The sequence below is a fragment of the Macrotis lagotis genome, chromosome 1 (genome assembly GCF_037893015.1).
Source record: "Macrotis lagotis isolate mMagLag1 chromosome 1, bilby.v1.9.chrom.fasta, whole genome shotgun sequence".
Classification (NCBI taxonomy): domain Eukaryota; kingdom Metazoa; phylum Chordata; class Mammalia; order Peramelemorphia; family Peramelidae; genus Macrotis; species Macrotis lagotis.
This window is the reverse complement of record NC_133658.1, coordinates 565,294,481-565,310,876: the sequence shown is the minus strand read 5'-3', so window position 1 is coordinate 565,310,876 and position 16,396 is coordinate 565,294,481. Positions and strand designations below refer to the sequence as shown.

The 16,396-nt window shown below is 38.1% G+C and overlaps 1 protein-coding gene and 1 pseudogene across 1 annotated transcript in view; both read left to right on the top strand.

Moving 5' to 3' along the window:
• DRD3 (dopamine receptor D3) overlaps positions 1–16,396 on the top strand; it is a 75,070-nt gene that overhangs the window by 23,239 nt on the left and 35,435 nt on the right. Inside the window, exon 3 of the mRNA XM_074214558.1 lies at positions 4,462–4,574. Coding sequence (XP_074070659.1) covers positions 4,462–4,574 — 113 coding nt within the window. The remainder of the gene's footprint in view (positions 1–4,461; positions 4,575–16,396) is intronic.
• Positions 14,748–15,412, top strand: LOC141507143 (large ribosomal subunit protein uL6 pseudogene; annotated as a pseudogene).

Sequence of the window (16,396 nt, the reverse complement as noted above, 5' to 3'; positions counted from 1 at the left end):
AGTCATTTATCCTTGTTTGTTTTAGTTTCCTTATCTATAAAATGACCTGAAGAAAGAAATAACAAATCAATCCAGTATCTATGCCCAAAAAACCCCATCTAGGGTCTTGAAGAGTTAGATACCACTGAAATGGCTAAACAACAACAAACTCTATGGGATAGGAATATAACTATAATGGAGAACAGGGGTACAATATTTCAAGTGCCAAGAGGATGTCAAGTCATTGACCCCTATTCTGGTGAGTGAGGAAGATCCCCTCCCACTCAAAAATACTCCTTCAACCTTCTAACAATTTAGATTGTTAATATTAAAATTTTCTCTTTAAAATGCAAATACCCCAGAGAAGACTAAACCAAACATACCTTCCTGTCAATTACTTTAATCAAATTGTTTTTCTTTCACTGACTACTCATGGTTCCTAAGAGAACAGACATTTCTGAATAGGGTAAACTGTGCTGGAACAGCCAGAGAATAAAAAATGAAGGCTTTGGGAATCTGGTTCTGTCCGGGGATCAGGATCAAAGAAAGGGAAGGCTGGAGAATGTGGGTAGAAGAAAAAGACAAACTTCACCACTACCACCCCTCAAAAGGCAGCCTAGTGAAGTAGAGTCCTGGACCAGGATTCAAATCCTGCCTCTGACCCATACTACCTATGACCTTGGACCCTGCTTTGAGCCTCAGTTTCCTCACCTATAAAATGGAAATGATAAGAACCATAGTCACTGTCTACCTCAGAGAATTGTTATGAGCATCAAATGAAATTATGTATGTGAAAGTATTTTGTAAACATTAAATCACTATATAAATATTAGTTATTATTATTACTCTGCTGCCATTTTGTCACTGATACTATTTAAAATAATCTATTTTTGTTGTCTTCCATTGCCATAAGTTGTAATACCCATATTTAAAAAATTTCTTTGGTGAGAAGAATATAAAGTCTCTTCCCCCAGAAACCCCTATTATCTCTGTTATAATCTTTTGTCCTATTTCCCTTGCTTTTTCTAAATCTTTCTTTGTCAGATACTTTTGGATTGCATAATCCTTTAGCAAATTAAGAAACAGGCTTTTATCTTCTCTATACAGTTTGCTCTCATTTCAAGTAGAGCCAACATGCAGGATTTTAAGTATATCAAACCAATAAAGTAAAAAAAAAAACAAGTTTTAAAAAATGTAGAATAAATTCATTATAAATTATCAGAAGTTTCAAAGTTAGAGAAGTTCCAAGATATGGCATGTGAGACAGTGGCATCTACTGGTCAAGTTTGATACTGTATTTCAATTTCATCAGTTTATTGTAAAACAAAAAGAAATTGTTATGCTGTAGTAAGTGAGGGAAAAGGGAAGTGGATAATAGTCAAAGGAAAAGACCTTTCAATGAAGAATATGTTATAAAGGGAAAATATAGCTAAATGGAAATATTTTCTTCGTATGACTGTTGGATGAATTCAACCTCAGAGTGTGGTACAATGGCAATACTTTCAGAGATGATGATGTTTGTACTTCATTCTCAAAGAAGGCCATGACATTGGGGGCGGGGGGGTGATGTTATGACAAACAAGTGAATTGGATTTGAGTGAGGGGGAGGCTGTGCTAAGTCATCAGCTTCACTTTCTCCTTCAGAGCCCACTGGGTCCAGTGACCAGATATGGATCAGGGTGACTGGAGATGGTCCTGGATGTGAGGCAGCAACACAGATCCTGCCTCAGATGATCACCACTTTTTTGACTCTGAGCAAATCTTTTAACCTTCCTAGGACTGCAGTTTCTTCATTCAGATCGAACCTGATGGCATCTGAGGACTCTTTTAAAGTTATGATCATTACTTTAGGGTCATATCTCATAACTACTCTAGGAATATGTTGGCACATTTTTAGGATTATCTTTGCTTTTTCTTCCACCTCAATTCACCAGATTTCCCCCGTATCTGTGGAGAAATATTCCACAACTTCTCAGTTCAATGTCAATTATCAGAGTTAACTCTCATGTACTTCTTTTGTTTCCCCCTCTTCAATACTGATTACTCTCTCCCTAAGTCAGATAGTGAGTGGGTCATAGTCATATAATTTAAGATTAAAAACCATTAGATTAGATTATAGGGCTTTTCCCCACAATTATGCTAATTTCTATTTCTATTTCTATAACATTTTAAGGTTTGTAAAGTGCTTTTTTTCACAGGTCTTTTAGGTATGTAATGTGTTATTATTCCTATCTTATAGATTTAAAAACCTGAGTCTCTTGAGAGTTTAATTTCTATGATTATTCAGCATCTTGAGCAGTATTTGACATGGATTTGAATATATATTTCTTTTGGGGGTCAAGGGGGTTAAGTGACTTGCCCAAGGTCACACAACTACTGAGTATCATGTGTATGAGACTAGATTTGAACTCAGGTCCTTTTGACTTCAGAACTGGTGCTCTATCCACTGCACCATCTAATTGTCCACATTGCGCAGATAGTTCTATCTGAGAGGCAGAATAATGAAGTGACTAATTACTGACCCATAATAGGGATTTAATAAATGTTTATCAACCAATTGGATAGGGCATTGGACTTGGAGAAAGGAAGATTTGTGTTTACATCCTTACTAGCCATGTGACCTTGAGAAAGTCACTTGACCTCACCAGGCTTCAGTTTCCTCATCTCTATAATTAGAGGATTGAACTTCATGATCTTTAAGATCCTTCACAGCTCCAGCATATGATCCTGTGATCTGTAACTTAATGATCCTTTGTTCAAAATTCTTGCCACTCCATTATGCTGCCTAAGTTCTAAGAATGTATGAATGAAAGAATGAATGAATATAATCCATAGTATTCCATTTCTTTCACCTTAACGTTCTCTTTCCCCTAAAATAATTCAGTTTAGCAGTTAAGCAAGTATTTTAACAAGAAAATAATTCCTATTCAATTCAATTCAATAAATATGTAAGGCATTGGAGGAAAAATAGCAAAGCCAAATTAATCCTTGCCTTCAAAGAGTTTAAATTCCATTTGTATATTAGAGACAAAAGGCAAATTCAATTCAATTCAGTAGATGTGTAAAGAATCTACTATTAATCAATTAACAAGAAATTATTGAGCACTTACTAGGTACCAGGCTCAACTAAGATTCCAGTTCTTACTTTCCCAGTAACCCTTCCATTTAAAAATTCCCCTGAGGTCTGGAGGAATTGGATTAGATAACCTCTAAGGGAGGACTCTTCCAACTCTAGTCTTCTCTAATGCTCTGGTACCAGGAGTTTCCAGCTGCAGCTAATGACTAATGAGGATGAAAAGGGAGAGGGGGGAGAGTCCCAGACCACTCACTGAGGACATGTCTCCCTAAAGTGGTGGAGCTGGCTATCCAGGGCATGAGAACCAAGGAACCAAAGAATGTGACTTGAGAGTAAACTAAAAGAGAAACTCCCCTGCCCAAATTTCTTGGTTTATCTAAATGGAGGACAGAGAAAATAAATAACCAAACGTCAGTGAAAGAATGCAAATTCAATTGCTTAAATTCTTGCCATTTTAATCAGGGTTATGAAGGGGCCATCTGACAGGAATGGAAACACTTGTATAAATAGTTGAGGTCCATCTCATCCTCAGAAGGCCCATGGGAATTCAAATCCATGACCTAGAGAGGTGAAGGAACTGCATTCATTACCAGTTCCCTAACTAGCCAGTCTTCCAGACTGCTTGACAGTATAGAAGCTCTGAAGACCTGGCTCAGTTCATATCCTTCATCTGACCCTCTCTGGGTGAACCTAGGCAAATCACTCAGTGTCTTTTTGAGTCTCTGGTTTAACATTTATAAAACCAAAGAGTTAGACAAGGTAGTCACAAAGATTTCTTCTGACCTTGATCCTATGATCCTATAAGAAAATTGTGATGGATTATTCTTTATGTCACAGCTTTAAAATCAATACTTATTGTATTGTCTGAATTCAAATCCATGTCCTCTGATACAAACTGATCCTAACTCAGCCCTTTCTGTAGTACTCATTCCTTCTGTTTTATGGGCAAAAAAATTAAAAGCTGTTCCTGTGTTCTCTGAAACACTCCATTTATTAGATGTAATCTTTATCTCATTCCCCAGGCCCATGGACCCATTCTTGATAAGCTCACTGAGAGATTCATTAAAAGCTTACTTGTTTATGGGTATATATGTTGTGCTTTAGGTGAGAGGAATCACTCCCAACTTCTGTCCCATCTAGCCCTGGTTTCATTTCCGATCTTTTGTATCCCCAGGGATTCAATATCATTTTTGTATTAAAGAAAAATCTTCTAAATATAGGCTTCAGCTTAACATGTAGTAGGCATTTAATAAAAACTTGTGAGATTACACTGGATTAGAAGGCTTCTCCAAGTACAGAGTCCTGACATGTTCTGTTGGGTCTCATAGAAAATTCAGTTTATTCCACCTGCTTGTTGTTCTTTAACCTGGGGTTAAAAACTGACATCCTTTGTTTCTGATACCTAGGTGACTGGAGGAGTATGGAATTTCAGCCGAATTTGCTGTGTTGTTTTTGTCACCTTGGACGTCATGATGTGCACTGCCAGCATTCTAAACCTCTGTGCCATAAGCATCGACAGGTAGGATTGGGGATACCCTTGGTATAGAAAGGGGACCCTGAAATAAAGAAAGGAAAATCAGTGGGGAGAGCTGGGAGAGCTGATCTGTAGCATCTGCCAGAGTATGGTAGGCATTCTCTGACTGACACCCAAGACCGTAGTTGTATTACTGAGCTCTTTGCTATATTGTACAGCTCTTTCTTTTTATGCCTACTCTCCTCTTTTTCCTCTCATCATTCTTTGCCTCCTCCTTCCTTCTCCTTCTCCTCCTCTTCCTCCTCCTCCTTCTCTCTCCTCCTCATTCTTCTCCTCCTGCTCCTGTTTCTTCTCCTTCTATTCCTCCTCCCCCTTTTCTCTCTCCTCTTCTCTCTCCTTTTCTTTCTCTGTCTCCCTCCATCCCTCTGTCTCTGCCTTTCTCTTTGTCTCCATCTCCCTTCTCTTCTGTCTGTTCTTTTCTGTCTCTGTTCTTCCTCCTCCTTCAAATTACTTTTACTCTCTTCTCTCCTATGTCTTTCTTTTGTATACATTTTCTGTGTGCTTGTTGCCCCTACTTCTACTCTTGTTCCTCTTCTCTCTCTCTTCCTTTTTTTCTTTTCTCCCATGTTTTGTTCATTTTTACCATTTGTAACCTAGACTCACTAGTCCTAATCTCTTCCTCTGTCCCTTGCCCTTTGCCCAACACATACACTGTGTAGTTCTCAAGACCAAGAAAACTTGAATCCCTGGCATTATCCTGGGGCCAACTCTGAATCATGATTATAGCCAGAGTGAGATAGACACTACTTATATAGCAGTTCTCTATAGAAAGGCTACAAAGAGAGGAATGAAAATAGGCACAGCCTTGGGATGAGGTAGCATTCAGTATCATGGAGAAGTTTCCAGAGGCAATGGTACATAATGAGTCCTGTCAGATCTCCCACTCTCATCCATTTCTTCACTCATTCTCCATACCTATTTCTACTTTCTTCACTTTCTTCACTATGAGCCCCAAACTAGGTTTAGTTCCATGTAGAAAGTGACCATGCAACAACATGACTCTTGGGTCAGTAGGGAAAACCCAAATGGAGACAAGAGGTACACGATCCTAGATTGGAGGAAGTAGAAAGAACATTGCCTTTGGAATTATGGGACCTGAATTTGAATTCCAACTTGTCATTGACCATTCACATGATCTCTGAATTTCAATTTCCTCATCTATAAAATGAGGAATGTTGAACTGTCTGGCTGTTTGCCAACTCTACATAGAGGATCTCATGATCCTATATGGACTGAGCTGGTAATCATTAGCTCTCAAAATGGAACCATCCAGGAATGAGAACAAGATTCTAGTCATGGATGCTGCCAAGACATTGCCCAATCACTGAGCATGGAAAGCATGGAAGAAATCTGAATCTGTGTCCATATTGCAGCATTGATTGTATCCAATCAATTCAATATAGATCCAGAAGCTTGATCTGGACAAATAGTTAAGTTGGGCAGCATTGAATCTGTTCTTGGATATTGCAGAGTCTGTAACTGAAGGGATGGAGGTAATGAAAGGGGAAAAAAAAGAGGAAGGAAAGAAAGAAATAGATGTCTCTTAATTTTTTTGCCCATCAGAAAGAAGGAATGGGAACCACAGAAAGGGCTGAGTTGTTATCAGTTTGTATAAGAGGACATGGGTTTGAATTCTGTGTGGAAGTGCCCTTATATAACTGGACTTCAGTTTCCTCAACTCTGAAAAAAGGGGATTGGACTAGATGGCTTCTAAGGTCCCTTCCAGAACTTTCACAGATGCAGAACTGGGAGGGCCCTGGGAGACCACCTAGTATAACCTCCTCATTTTACTTTTGTGGAAACTGAAGCCCAAGGGAGGGAGTCACTTACCCAAGGTCACCCAGGTAGTAAGTGACAAGTCCCTGTAAGGCATGGAGCAACCCCCCACAATGCCCTACGTTGGGGCTGATTCAATGGATTGTGCATGTATGTGTCAGAAAGGGTTGGCAATTTCAGTGTAAGAATAAATAAAAAAAAAAAGGCCTTCAGGGAGCTGTGGAAAGAATGCAGCTGAATTCATTCAGCAGGGATTTCTTTTCCCTGGCTTCTAAAATGGCACCCATCACACATGCAAACCTTGAAAGTCTTTGACAAAAGGCACAAAAGAGACCAGATGAGTCACAGGCCCCTGGAAGTTTTACTTTGCATCTAAATAGCACATTATATTTGCAGAGGGCTTTCCAGTCTTGGGGGTTGGGAGGTTTCTCTCCCAACAACTCTATGAGGTAAGTTCATGGAACTAAAGATTTATTAAGTCCCCTGTCTGACAAAACAAAACTTAGTGAAAAGCAACCCATTCTGTGCTCTGGAGGTTCATTAAATCCAAACTGTGAGTGGAAAGCAGGCCTTTTCCTAGTTGCTAAGAATGAATTTGATTTTAACTGGGTCTGTACTGCCTGCTTTATGTTGCTTCAGATCCTCTTTCTACCCTCAGTTGTCCATTCCCCAGATATTCAGGTAGTACCACAGAGATGTTGAGATCAGGAGTACCTATTAGGAAGATTATAAGGGAGGTCAGGAAAAGGATCATCAGTTTGAATAGCATATAGGTAAACTGTGCCCACATATGCCCACACTCCCTTGGGAAAGCCTTACCACTGATCCCTACCCTCGTCCTCAGGGGAAGAACCAGCCATAATGTTCTATATCTATGATCCCCTTAAGGGAAGACCCAACTATAATTCTTGCCTCCACAGTGTGGACATACAACAGTTCTATGCATTTATTTACCTATAAATAGATAGATGATAGATAGATAGATAGATAGATAGATAGATAGATAGATAGATAGATAGATTTATATCCCATAGAGATATCCTTCATGGCTACTGACCACAAAGTTCTATCCTGATGTTTCGTCATGGTGGAATTCACAGTGAATTCTTCGATGTAGTAACAGTGGATTTCCAATTCTCACAACTCTACTATGTTAGAAAGATTCTAAAAATAGTTCTGGCGATAGACTGTGTCTGCTTTTCCAGGATCAGCCTAGCTAAGTACACTGTCACTGGTAGACTGTCCATTTGATAATGAATTATTTGGCCATGGTAATTCCATGACCCAAGACCATTATTCCTTGGATAATCCAACCTCTTGGTGTAAAGTGGACCAAGGAAAGGCTGGAGGTACTGGCTACATATCTACAAGGCCTCATGACCCTTGCTGCTAATATCCTGACAATAAAGAGGTGGCAGAGTGGGAGTTGGACTCAGAAAGACCTGAGTTCAAATCTTGCCTCATGTTTACTAGCCGTCTGATCTGGCACAAATTTCTTAACTCCTCTTAGCCTTCTCAGATGAGGATCCATAAATAGGAGATGATAATAATAAAGGCTACTTCATAAGGTTATTGTAAGGATAAAATGACATAAAGTGTAAAGGATTTTCTTAGTGCTGAAATAGTATATAAATATTCATTATTATTATAGCCTCCCTAATTCCTTAAGACGGACATTAAGACCAGGCAGAGTGGCACCCATTTAAAATCCCTGCTACCAGGGAGCTTAGGTTGGTAGATGGTTTAAGTGTAGGAATTCTGACCCTAAGCAGGTTCAACTGATCGAGTATCCGTATTAAGTTCACACCAATATGGGAGCATCCCAGAACAAGGGATCACTAGGCTGCTTAGGGAGGAGAGAAAGTTACTTACCTGTGTAAACTTCCTGAGCAGATCAGCAGTGAGATCAAACCAGAAGCAGTCATTAAACTTCCAACCTAGAAAGACTTGGGGAAAATTAATCTCAAAAGAAAAAATGTTGACATTGAGAAGGGAGAGGCAATGATATTATTCAAGACAGACAGACAGTCATTCTCCTTTAGCATTCTGCTGATCAGATAAAAGTGGGACCAATGACTGTCTTTCACATTAACACAGGACAGTTTCAGTAACTTACTTCAACTCACAAAAAAGTCTCTAAACCTACTGAGAAATTCTAACCTCTAAACAAACCTTCAGTAGAATGGATATTTGGAGGTTTGAAGCTTTCCTGGCCCTAGCAGAACTGATCTCCTGGTGGGAGAGAAGATGGATCTGTATAAAATATAGGTTATAGATCTTTCCTGTCTAGACCCACTGCCCTGCAGATGATGATGGGACACACAGTCAGTCAGCAAGCATTTATAAAGAACCTACTATGTTCTTAAGTCAGGAACAGTTCTGGACATACCACAAAATGCAAAAAAAAAAAAAAAAATAGCCCCAGCTGTCAAGGATCTCACGGTCTAATGGAGTAGACAACATTTAAGCATTTATGCATAAACTGATTAAATGCAAAACAATTGGAAACCATTTATTGCAAGAGTCCATGAGAGAGGTGATGAGGACTGAACCAGGGTAGTGTCAGCAAAATGCTCTAGGGATAAAGAGAATAGGCAATAGAATACACTTTCAGTCACATCAGAATGCTCAAAGGTCACTTTCCTTTGCCTCTTTCATTTATAGTCAAAGGTATCTTACACATGGGACAATGACCTTGGCCTGTGATCATTATCTTAAGAGGAGGAGGCAAGGGTTGGAAAGTAGGTTACAGGAATAGGTTGAGTTTCAGAAGCTCCTCTTAGTCTAAGACATTATAGGCAGGTAAGACTCTTCCCAAAAGATGCTGAACCTACCTCCCCACTAGGCAGAATAAGTCCCAAGGCCTCTACTGAACCTGGGCAGAGGTGGTACAATTCTTGCAGCATTATGGTGCCCTCCAATGGCCAATTCTGGAATAGTCATTGTATACTTGAGGTTTCCAGGAAGAAAAATCTTAGTCTCTTTTTTCAGTCTTTCTTAAAATTTAACCAAGCTAATTTATTGCCCACTCAACTGATTACACCATAATCAAAATCTTCAGCACATGAAAATATTGGGACAGAGCTACATTTGGACCCAGAAAATCTGAGTTCAAATCCTTATTTGGTTACTTACCTGTGTAAACTTAGGTAAGTTACTAAACCCATGTGGACCTCATTTTCCACCAAAAATATAAAATGTGTTGTTAGGCCAAATAATTCCTAAGATCCCTTGAACTCAAAATCTGTGATCCTATTAAATTTCCTCCTTATAATCAAGGATGCAGCCACCAAAGGAGATATGACAAATATGACTTCACTAAAGGCTAGAAAGTAGAAGGGTCAGAGTTTGAACTCAGTCCCTGCAACTCCAGATTCAAAGCTCTTTGATTATCCAGACGTTCCAAGAGTTATTCTTTAGGGTTCAAAATAAAACAGAAGCTGAGAGAGAGGAGAGGTGTTGTAACTTCTGCACTGAAGATCCAGAAAGAGGCAAGATGCAGCCAACATTTGTGTTAGTTTAGACCTTCCTTGAGGTCAACAGGAGGAAACAACACATTTATTTTTGTCCTGAAGCAGCGCCCGGCTCCTCCTCCAATGTTTGCTCCTAACTCTTTCTCAGTAGCATGGTAAACATTACAATCCCATGGGGAAAGGAATGAGGGAGAGTGCCAAGACTATCTTGCTGACTGGCATCTCTTCATGTTTCCTTGGGCAGCTGCCATTATCCTAAAGCAACTTAATTTTTGTGTGTGTATGTGTCATGAACCCCTTTGGCAGTGTGGTGCAGCCTGAAGACCTTTTATCAGTCATATTTTAAAATGATTGAAGGAAATACTAAATTTCAGTTAAATGTTAGTGAAAATAAAGATTATTTTTCCCTATCCAAGTTCATATATATATATATATATATATATATATATATATATATATATATATAAAATAAATTAGCTTGGTTAAATTTTAAGAAAGACTGAAAAAAGAGACTAAGATTTTTCTTCCTGGAAACCTCAAGTACATATATATGTATATACATATATATATACATACATATATATATATATATATATATATATATATATATATATATATATATATGAAATCTAACCATGAACCCCAGGTAAAGAACCCCTGGACTAAATAGGATTGTGAAATTATAACCTCCTCATGGACATTAGGGCCCACGGGTTGGGTCCTGCAAAATCAAAGCCATTCCCTACCCTAACCCAGAAGAATTTTAGCCATTTCAAATGAATTTTACCCAAACTTGACTTAATGAAGCCCCCGCTTCTCTTGCTTTTGAGAAAAAAAAGCCAATTCCCTTGCAATACTAGAGCAGAGACTGCAACCTTCGGATGTCCTCTCATTCATTTTAGCCTTTACAGTTTCATTTCTTGCCTGAAAATGAGATTTACACAGGCACTGTTGTTCTTTGGAAGAACTGGCCCCTCAGAAGACACTGAATCCAATGAGTGAGGAGCTTTTCAGAAACCAGTCTAGTTGCCCAAGCAAATACTGCCATCCTGCCTTCGTTCTGGAACCTGATCCAATCTGAATCCAGACTGCAGGGCTGTAGCTATCCTCAAAAGCCCTTCAGTAGCCCCGGAGATTTGTTCCACCAGCACCTTGGGAGAAGAAGTTCACAAAGTGTGATCTGTGGTCATGGGGGGGTCCCCAAGATCCTTTCAGGGAATCTGCAAAATCAATACTTTTCATATACTTTTATTCCCTTCACAGCATGACTTTCTACATCATGGTTTTTATATATATATATATATATATATATCAGGGGTTGGCATAAGAAATTAAATGGGAATTTGGGGGGAGTTCTGTGGAAACCACAAATGACCTGCAAGAAAAAAGTTTGGAAACTCAAAAATGCATAAAATAAATGTATAGTATTGTATATTTTCAACATATTTTATCTAATACCATAATAATTCAGACTTCTCTGATATGAAGGGAAGGTCATAATATTTATGCAGATTTCCCAGATCCCAGGGGCACCAAGCCCCTAACCCCTAACCCTCTACCCCATATGGAAGGGTTAACTATGTTAAGAAGATACTATTTGTCTATTAAAATACTCCTTCACTTCCCAACTACCTATCTAAATGAGGCACCAATTTTCTTCATTTCTTCAACTAAAACAACATATCACAAGAAATTAAGTGAAGAAGCAAATGTGAAAATCCATCTCTCTTTAATGTCTGGCATTAAAGAGAATTTCAAAAATATATGAAATAATGCCTCATTACTTGTTTTGTTGTAAAAAAACCAGTTATTTTTCATAAAATATGTTAGCATATAAAAAGGTTTGTGAAGTGAATTAATAAATATTAAGAATATATCAGTTTTCATTTTAATAGAGTAAATATTGATATAACCCACATAAGAAAAAGCTTTTTAGGGTCCTCAGTAATTTTTAAGAGTATAAAGCGCTCCTGAGACATTGAGGACTGTGCTGTAGAAACTATGAGGACTCTAGAAAAACTTAGGTCATACTTTTTGAACTTACGGTATAATCAAGATTTACATTCCTGAGTCTTGACCAGAACTAAAAAGATCTTCTTACAGGGAAGGAGGCATTCACATAAATAAACTCTTCAGCTTAGGCTCTGGCCTACATAGATAAGGGGGGCTGCTAATGAAGTGGGAGAGCCAAGAAATTTTCTGATTAGAGGAACCCAAGGCGATTCAATCAACCAATATTAAGTATTTATTGGGCACTTATATGCTGCCAAGAATTTGCTTTTATTGATATCAGTTACTGCAAACTAATATTATTTCTTGCATGTTCATATGTGTGTGTGTGCATATATGTGGTATGGTGTCAGATGACCTCTCATGATGACAACTTATATGATCTTGGGTATGTCATTTAATGTTCTTGGATATCAATTTTCTTCAAATGAGGGGTTGGAACTCTGAGGTCCCTTACCATACTTAGTCTATAATCTTATGTGTGTCTGTAAGCATTATTTATAAATGCATTATACATATATATTAGTTATGGATATATCTAATTTATATATTTTTTATAGATTAGGTTTATAATAAATATGTAGGTGTATTTATTTATGTGTGCATATGTTAGAGTAAGCTAGGTGACAAAGTCAATAGAGCACTGAACCTGAAGTCAGGAAAACCTGAGTTCAAATCCCACCTTGTTCCCTTTCTAGCTACATCTGTTTGCGTCAGTTTTCTCAACTGTAAAATAATGATGTGAAAGGATTAAAATTATCTCATTATTATCTCATTTGATAGTAATTGTGAAGCACTGAGCGTAGGTAGTACCTGACTCTTAGTAGGTAGTTTTATATAGGCTTCTTCCTCCCCTCCCCAATCTTTTACTTAACTGTATGTTTGCTTAAGCTGGAAGATTCAAATGGGAAAGGAATAGGTTTAGAATTAAAGTGAATTGAATTATTCATCTTCCTAGATGCTATAAACTAGTTGGGAGAGTTGTTCATTATTTATTGGCTCCAGAATATATGTGTCATCTCAATTCTTCCAATGACTTGGGAGCCAGAGAAAGAGGAATTTCATGTGAGAACTTAGAGAAAGCTGAGCAACTTAATATATAACAGTCACAATTTCACATATAACACATCAGTCAAAAGAAGAACTTGGGGAGAATTAATACCTCTTAATATTATATTCTCCCTCTTAAGGGAAATACCAAGTTCTATGATTCTAGGTCATAATCATCCAGAGAGAATTGACTCTAGGACAATAGGTACAAAAAGCTAAGCCTCTACCTAAAGGACAAGGACAGTAGTTAGAGCTAGCTGTTGAACCCGCTTCAGGATATTCAAACAGGTCAGAAATTGGAAAAGTATAGTGGGAAGCAATGACGATGGGCTGACAGGGAGGGAAAAAAAGAGAAAGGGAGAGAGAACACTATCAAATTAGCTGAACACTCGAGGGAAAAATCTTTGAGTGCCAGAGAAGGAAAGACTTTTATTGTGCAAAGAGTCAATCAGAAAAGGGCGATATTTTCAGAAGTCCATGACCAAATGTGGCAATTAAAATTGACCTATCTACAATAAAAATACCAAGGCAATATGGGCTTAGCTCCTCTTAGCAGTTCAGCAATCAAGAAAAATTCTAAAAGATATGATATCTTGACATTCCAAAAAAGCTATCTCAAATGCAGAATAATTCCATTGGCTTACATGTGATGCATAAACTAAAATAGACAAAAACTAATGCCAGCAGGGTCATGAGTTGGGTAAGGCAGGAAAGGTCTTTACTGACTAGGTGGTCATAAGATGGATGGGTTCCTTCTTTGGTTAGGCAGGAGGAGATGGTTCAGTGTTATAAAAATAAATTGGGACTTTCCATATATTTGAGTCATCTCTGCCACAGGGCTTGGTCATCAAGACAAGGAAAAACAAGGGTGGAAAGCTTCTAGCTAGCTTTCTATGATTATGAAAGGAACCCTACCATCTGTACTTCACAGCTGTGGGGCCTAATATACAGAATTAATAATCACTACTCCTATGGAATTATATCAAATTGATTAATACTGATTGGAGTAGAATGGAGGCCTGAATGAATTATTTCTCTCACCAGAAAGAATACTCCTAAAACTCATGGAGAAGATTGAGAAGAAGCTAAGAAAGGGGCTCTGTCTTTTGTCCCTTTTTTTTGTATTTTTAGCAGAGTGCCCAGAAAATAGTAGGTGCTTAATAAATGCTTATTGAATTGTATTATTCTGCCATTGTCCTAAGCTCTCTACCCAGAGTCAAATAGAGGAAGCAAATTCTAGAAGGAATGAGACAACTTATTTATCTGTCCAGACAGAATCTGTGACCAGAAAATTTGATTTTAATTTAACATTAAACAAAAAATATTGGGCCATGTTGCTCCATGGAAAAGATGTAAAAGAAAGGAATCAATCAGAAAAGGAAAAAACTAAGAGAAATAAAAGCCTAATTCTCCATATGTGTATATATATATATATATATATATATATATATATATATATATATATATATAATTTTGTGACCTTTCTTCATTTAAAATTTTAATCCTTTCTAAAAGATGTAGGCTATTTAGTCCAACAGCTCCATTTTCCAGATGAGGAAGAAACAGGGAGGTTAAGTGACTTGGCTTGCCCAGGGCTTTACAGGTAATAAGCATCATAGTCTAGATTTGAACCCAAGTCCTCTGTCTTCAAACCCTTTGCTCTATTATGGTGATAGAAACCTTTATCCTTTTCTATAGACAAAACTGAGTGGAGGAAACCAAATCAACCAGTGAAAAAAGGGATAGAAGCAAATAGGAGGCACTGACATGCCAAAACTTGAGTTTATAGAGATGAATGACACAGTGTCATAAGACACTAGGCAGTCTCTTTGGCCCATTTATGATCAGGATGAAGACCATTCTCAGTAACCAGACTGTGGACATTCCACAAAATGTTGACATTCCTCTGAAGGGTTGGACAGTTATTGTGAAGGAGTCCAGAGGAATCCTCCGCAGGCATTTCAACCATATCAATGTGGAACTCAGTCTCCTTGGAAAGAAGAAAAAAGGCTCCAGGTGGATAAGTGGTGGGGAAATCGAAAAGAACTTGCAACTGTACGCATAATCTGTAGTCATGTGCAGAATAGGATCAAAGGTGTTGCTCTGGGTTTTCGTTACAAGATGAGGTCTGTGTATGCTCGCTCCCCCATCAATATTGTCATTCAAGAGAATGGCTCACTTGTTGAAATCAGAAATTTCTTGGGTGAAAAATATATCCAAAGAGTGCATATGAGACCAGGTGTTGCTTGTGCAGTTTCTCAAGCCCAGAAAGATGAGTTGATTCTTGAAGGAAATGATATTGAACTTGTATCAAACTCAGCTGCCCGGATCCAACAGGCCACTACAGTCAAAAACAATGATATCAGAAAGTTTTTGGATGGTATCTATGTTTCTGAGAAAGGCACAGTACAACAAGCTGATGAATAAGTTGGAAAAGATGCCAAAGGCTGTTTCCTGAGGAATCAACACTTATTCAGATGTCAAAATAAAAATACTTTTTTGTCAAAAAAAAAAAGACACTAGGCATATCACCATGAATGATATGAATAGTGTGAAGAATGATCCCTACCTTCAAGTAGTTTAGGCTCTTGTTGGAAAAATAGTACTTAAAGTTCAATATAATAAGGTGCTTATTGTTTGTCCTTCATTTTTTAAAGAGAACCAGTGATATTGCAGATGATGTCTTGACTATGGGAGGTGAATTGGATTTTTGAGACAGAGTTGGAGAGAGTTCAGGGTCAAGACAAAAGTCAAGACCACTGGTGATGGCCCAGGATGTAATGAATAACCCTAGTGTCTTCTATGCCTGACTAAGTCTAAGCTCTTCATATTTCCTGCTTCAACCACCTTCATGACCATTGGAAGAAATTGTTCTCATCCTCCCATTCCACCAGAGAAAGTCTTTATGTTTGAGGAAGACACCATCCTAACTCACTTTGACAGGTTTGAGGTTCATCATTTAACTACAACTTGGTTTATTCCATTCGCTGCTGTGAAAACTACAGCTTCTTGGAGTCACAGGTGAGAGATGAGTGCCAGATGGACACCACAGCCCTGAAAAGGGTTCAACACCAGAGGTGCTAGCCCTTCCTGAACATCACATATACCCCATATATAATAAGGTAAAGTATATCACAAGGCAGTACGTGATTAAGTGACAAAAGGATATATTCAAGAATTATGAAAGCACAACAGGCTTCCCAGAGGAGGAAAGACTTGAATTGGATCCTAAAGAATAAGTGGATAGGCCAAGAGGGGAGGGAAGAATATTTCATGGTATTCTAGGCTAAATTCCCATTTTGGGAGGAATAGTGAAGAGACTAACTGGCATAAAGGGTTTGAGGTGAAGAATAGTGGAAAATCAGAGTAAAAAAGATAGGCTGAGACCACACTGTGGGAGGTTTTCAATAGGTTAAAAAGCTTGAACTTAAAAAATAAAATAAAATAAAAAGTTTGAACTTATTCCTATAGGGAACAGGGATCATCCTATAGGGAACA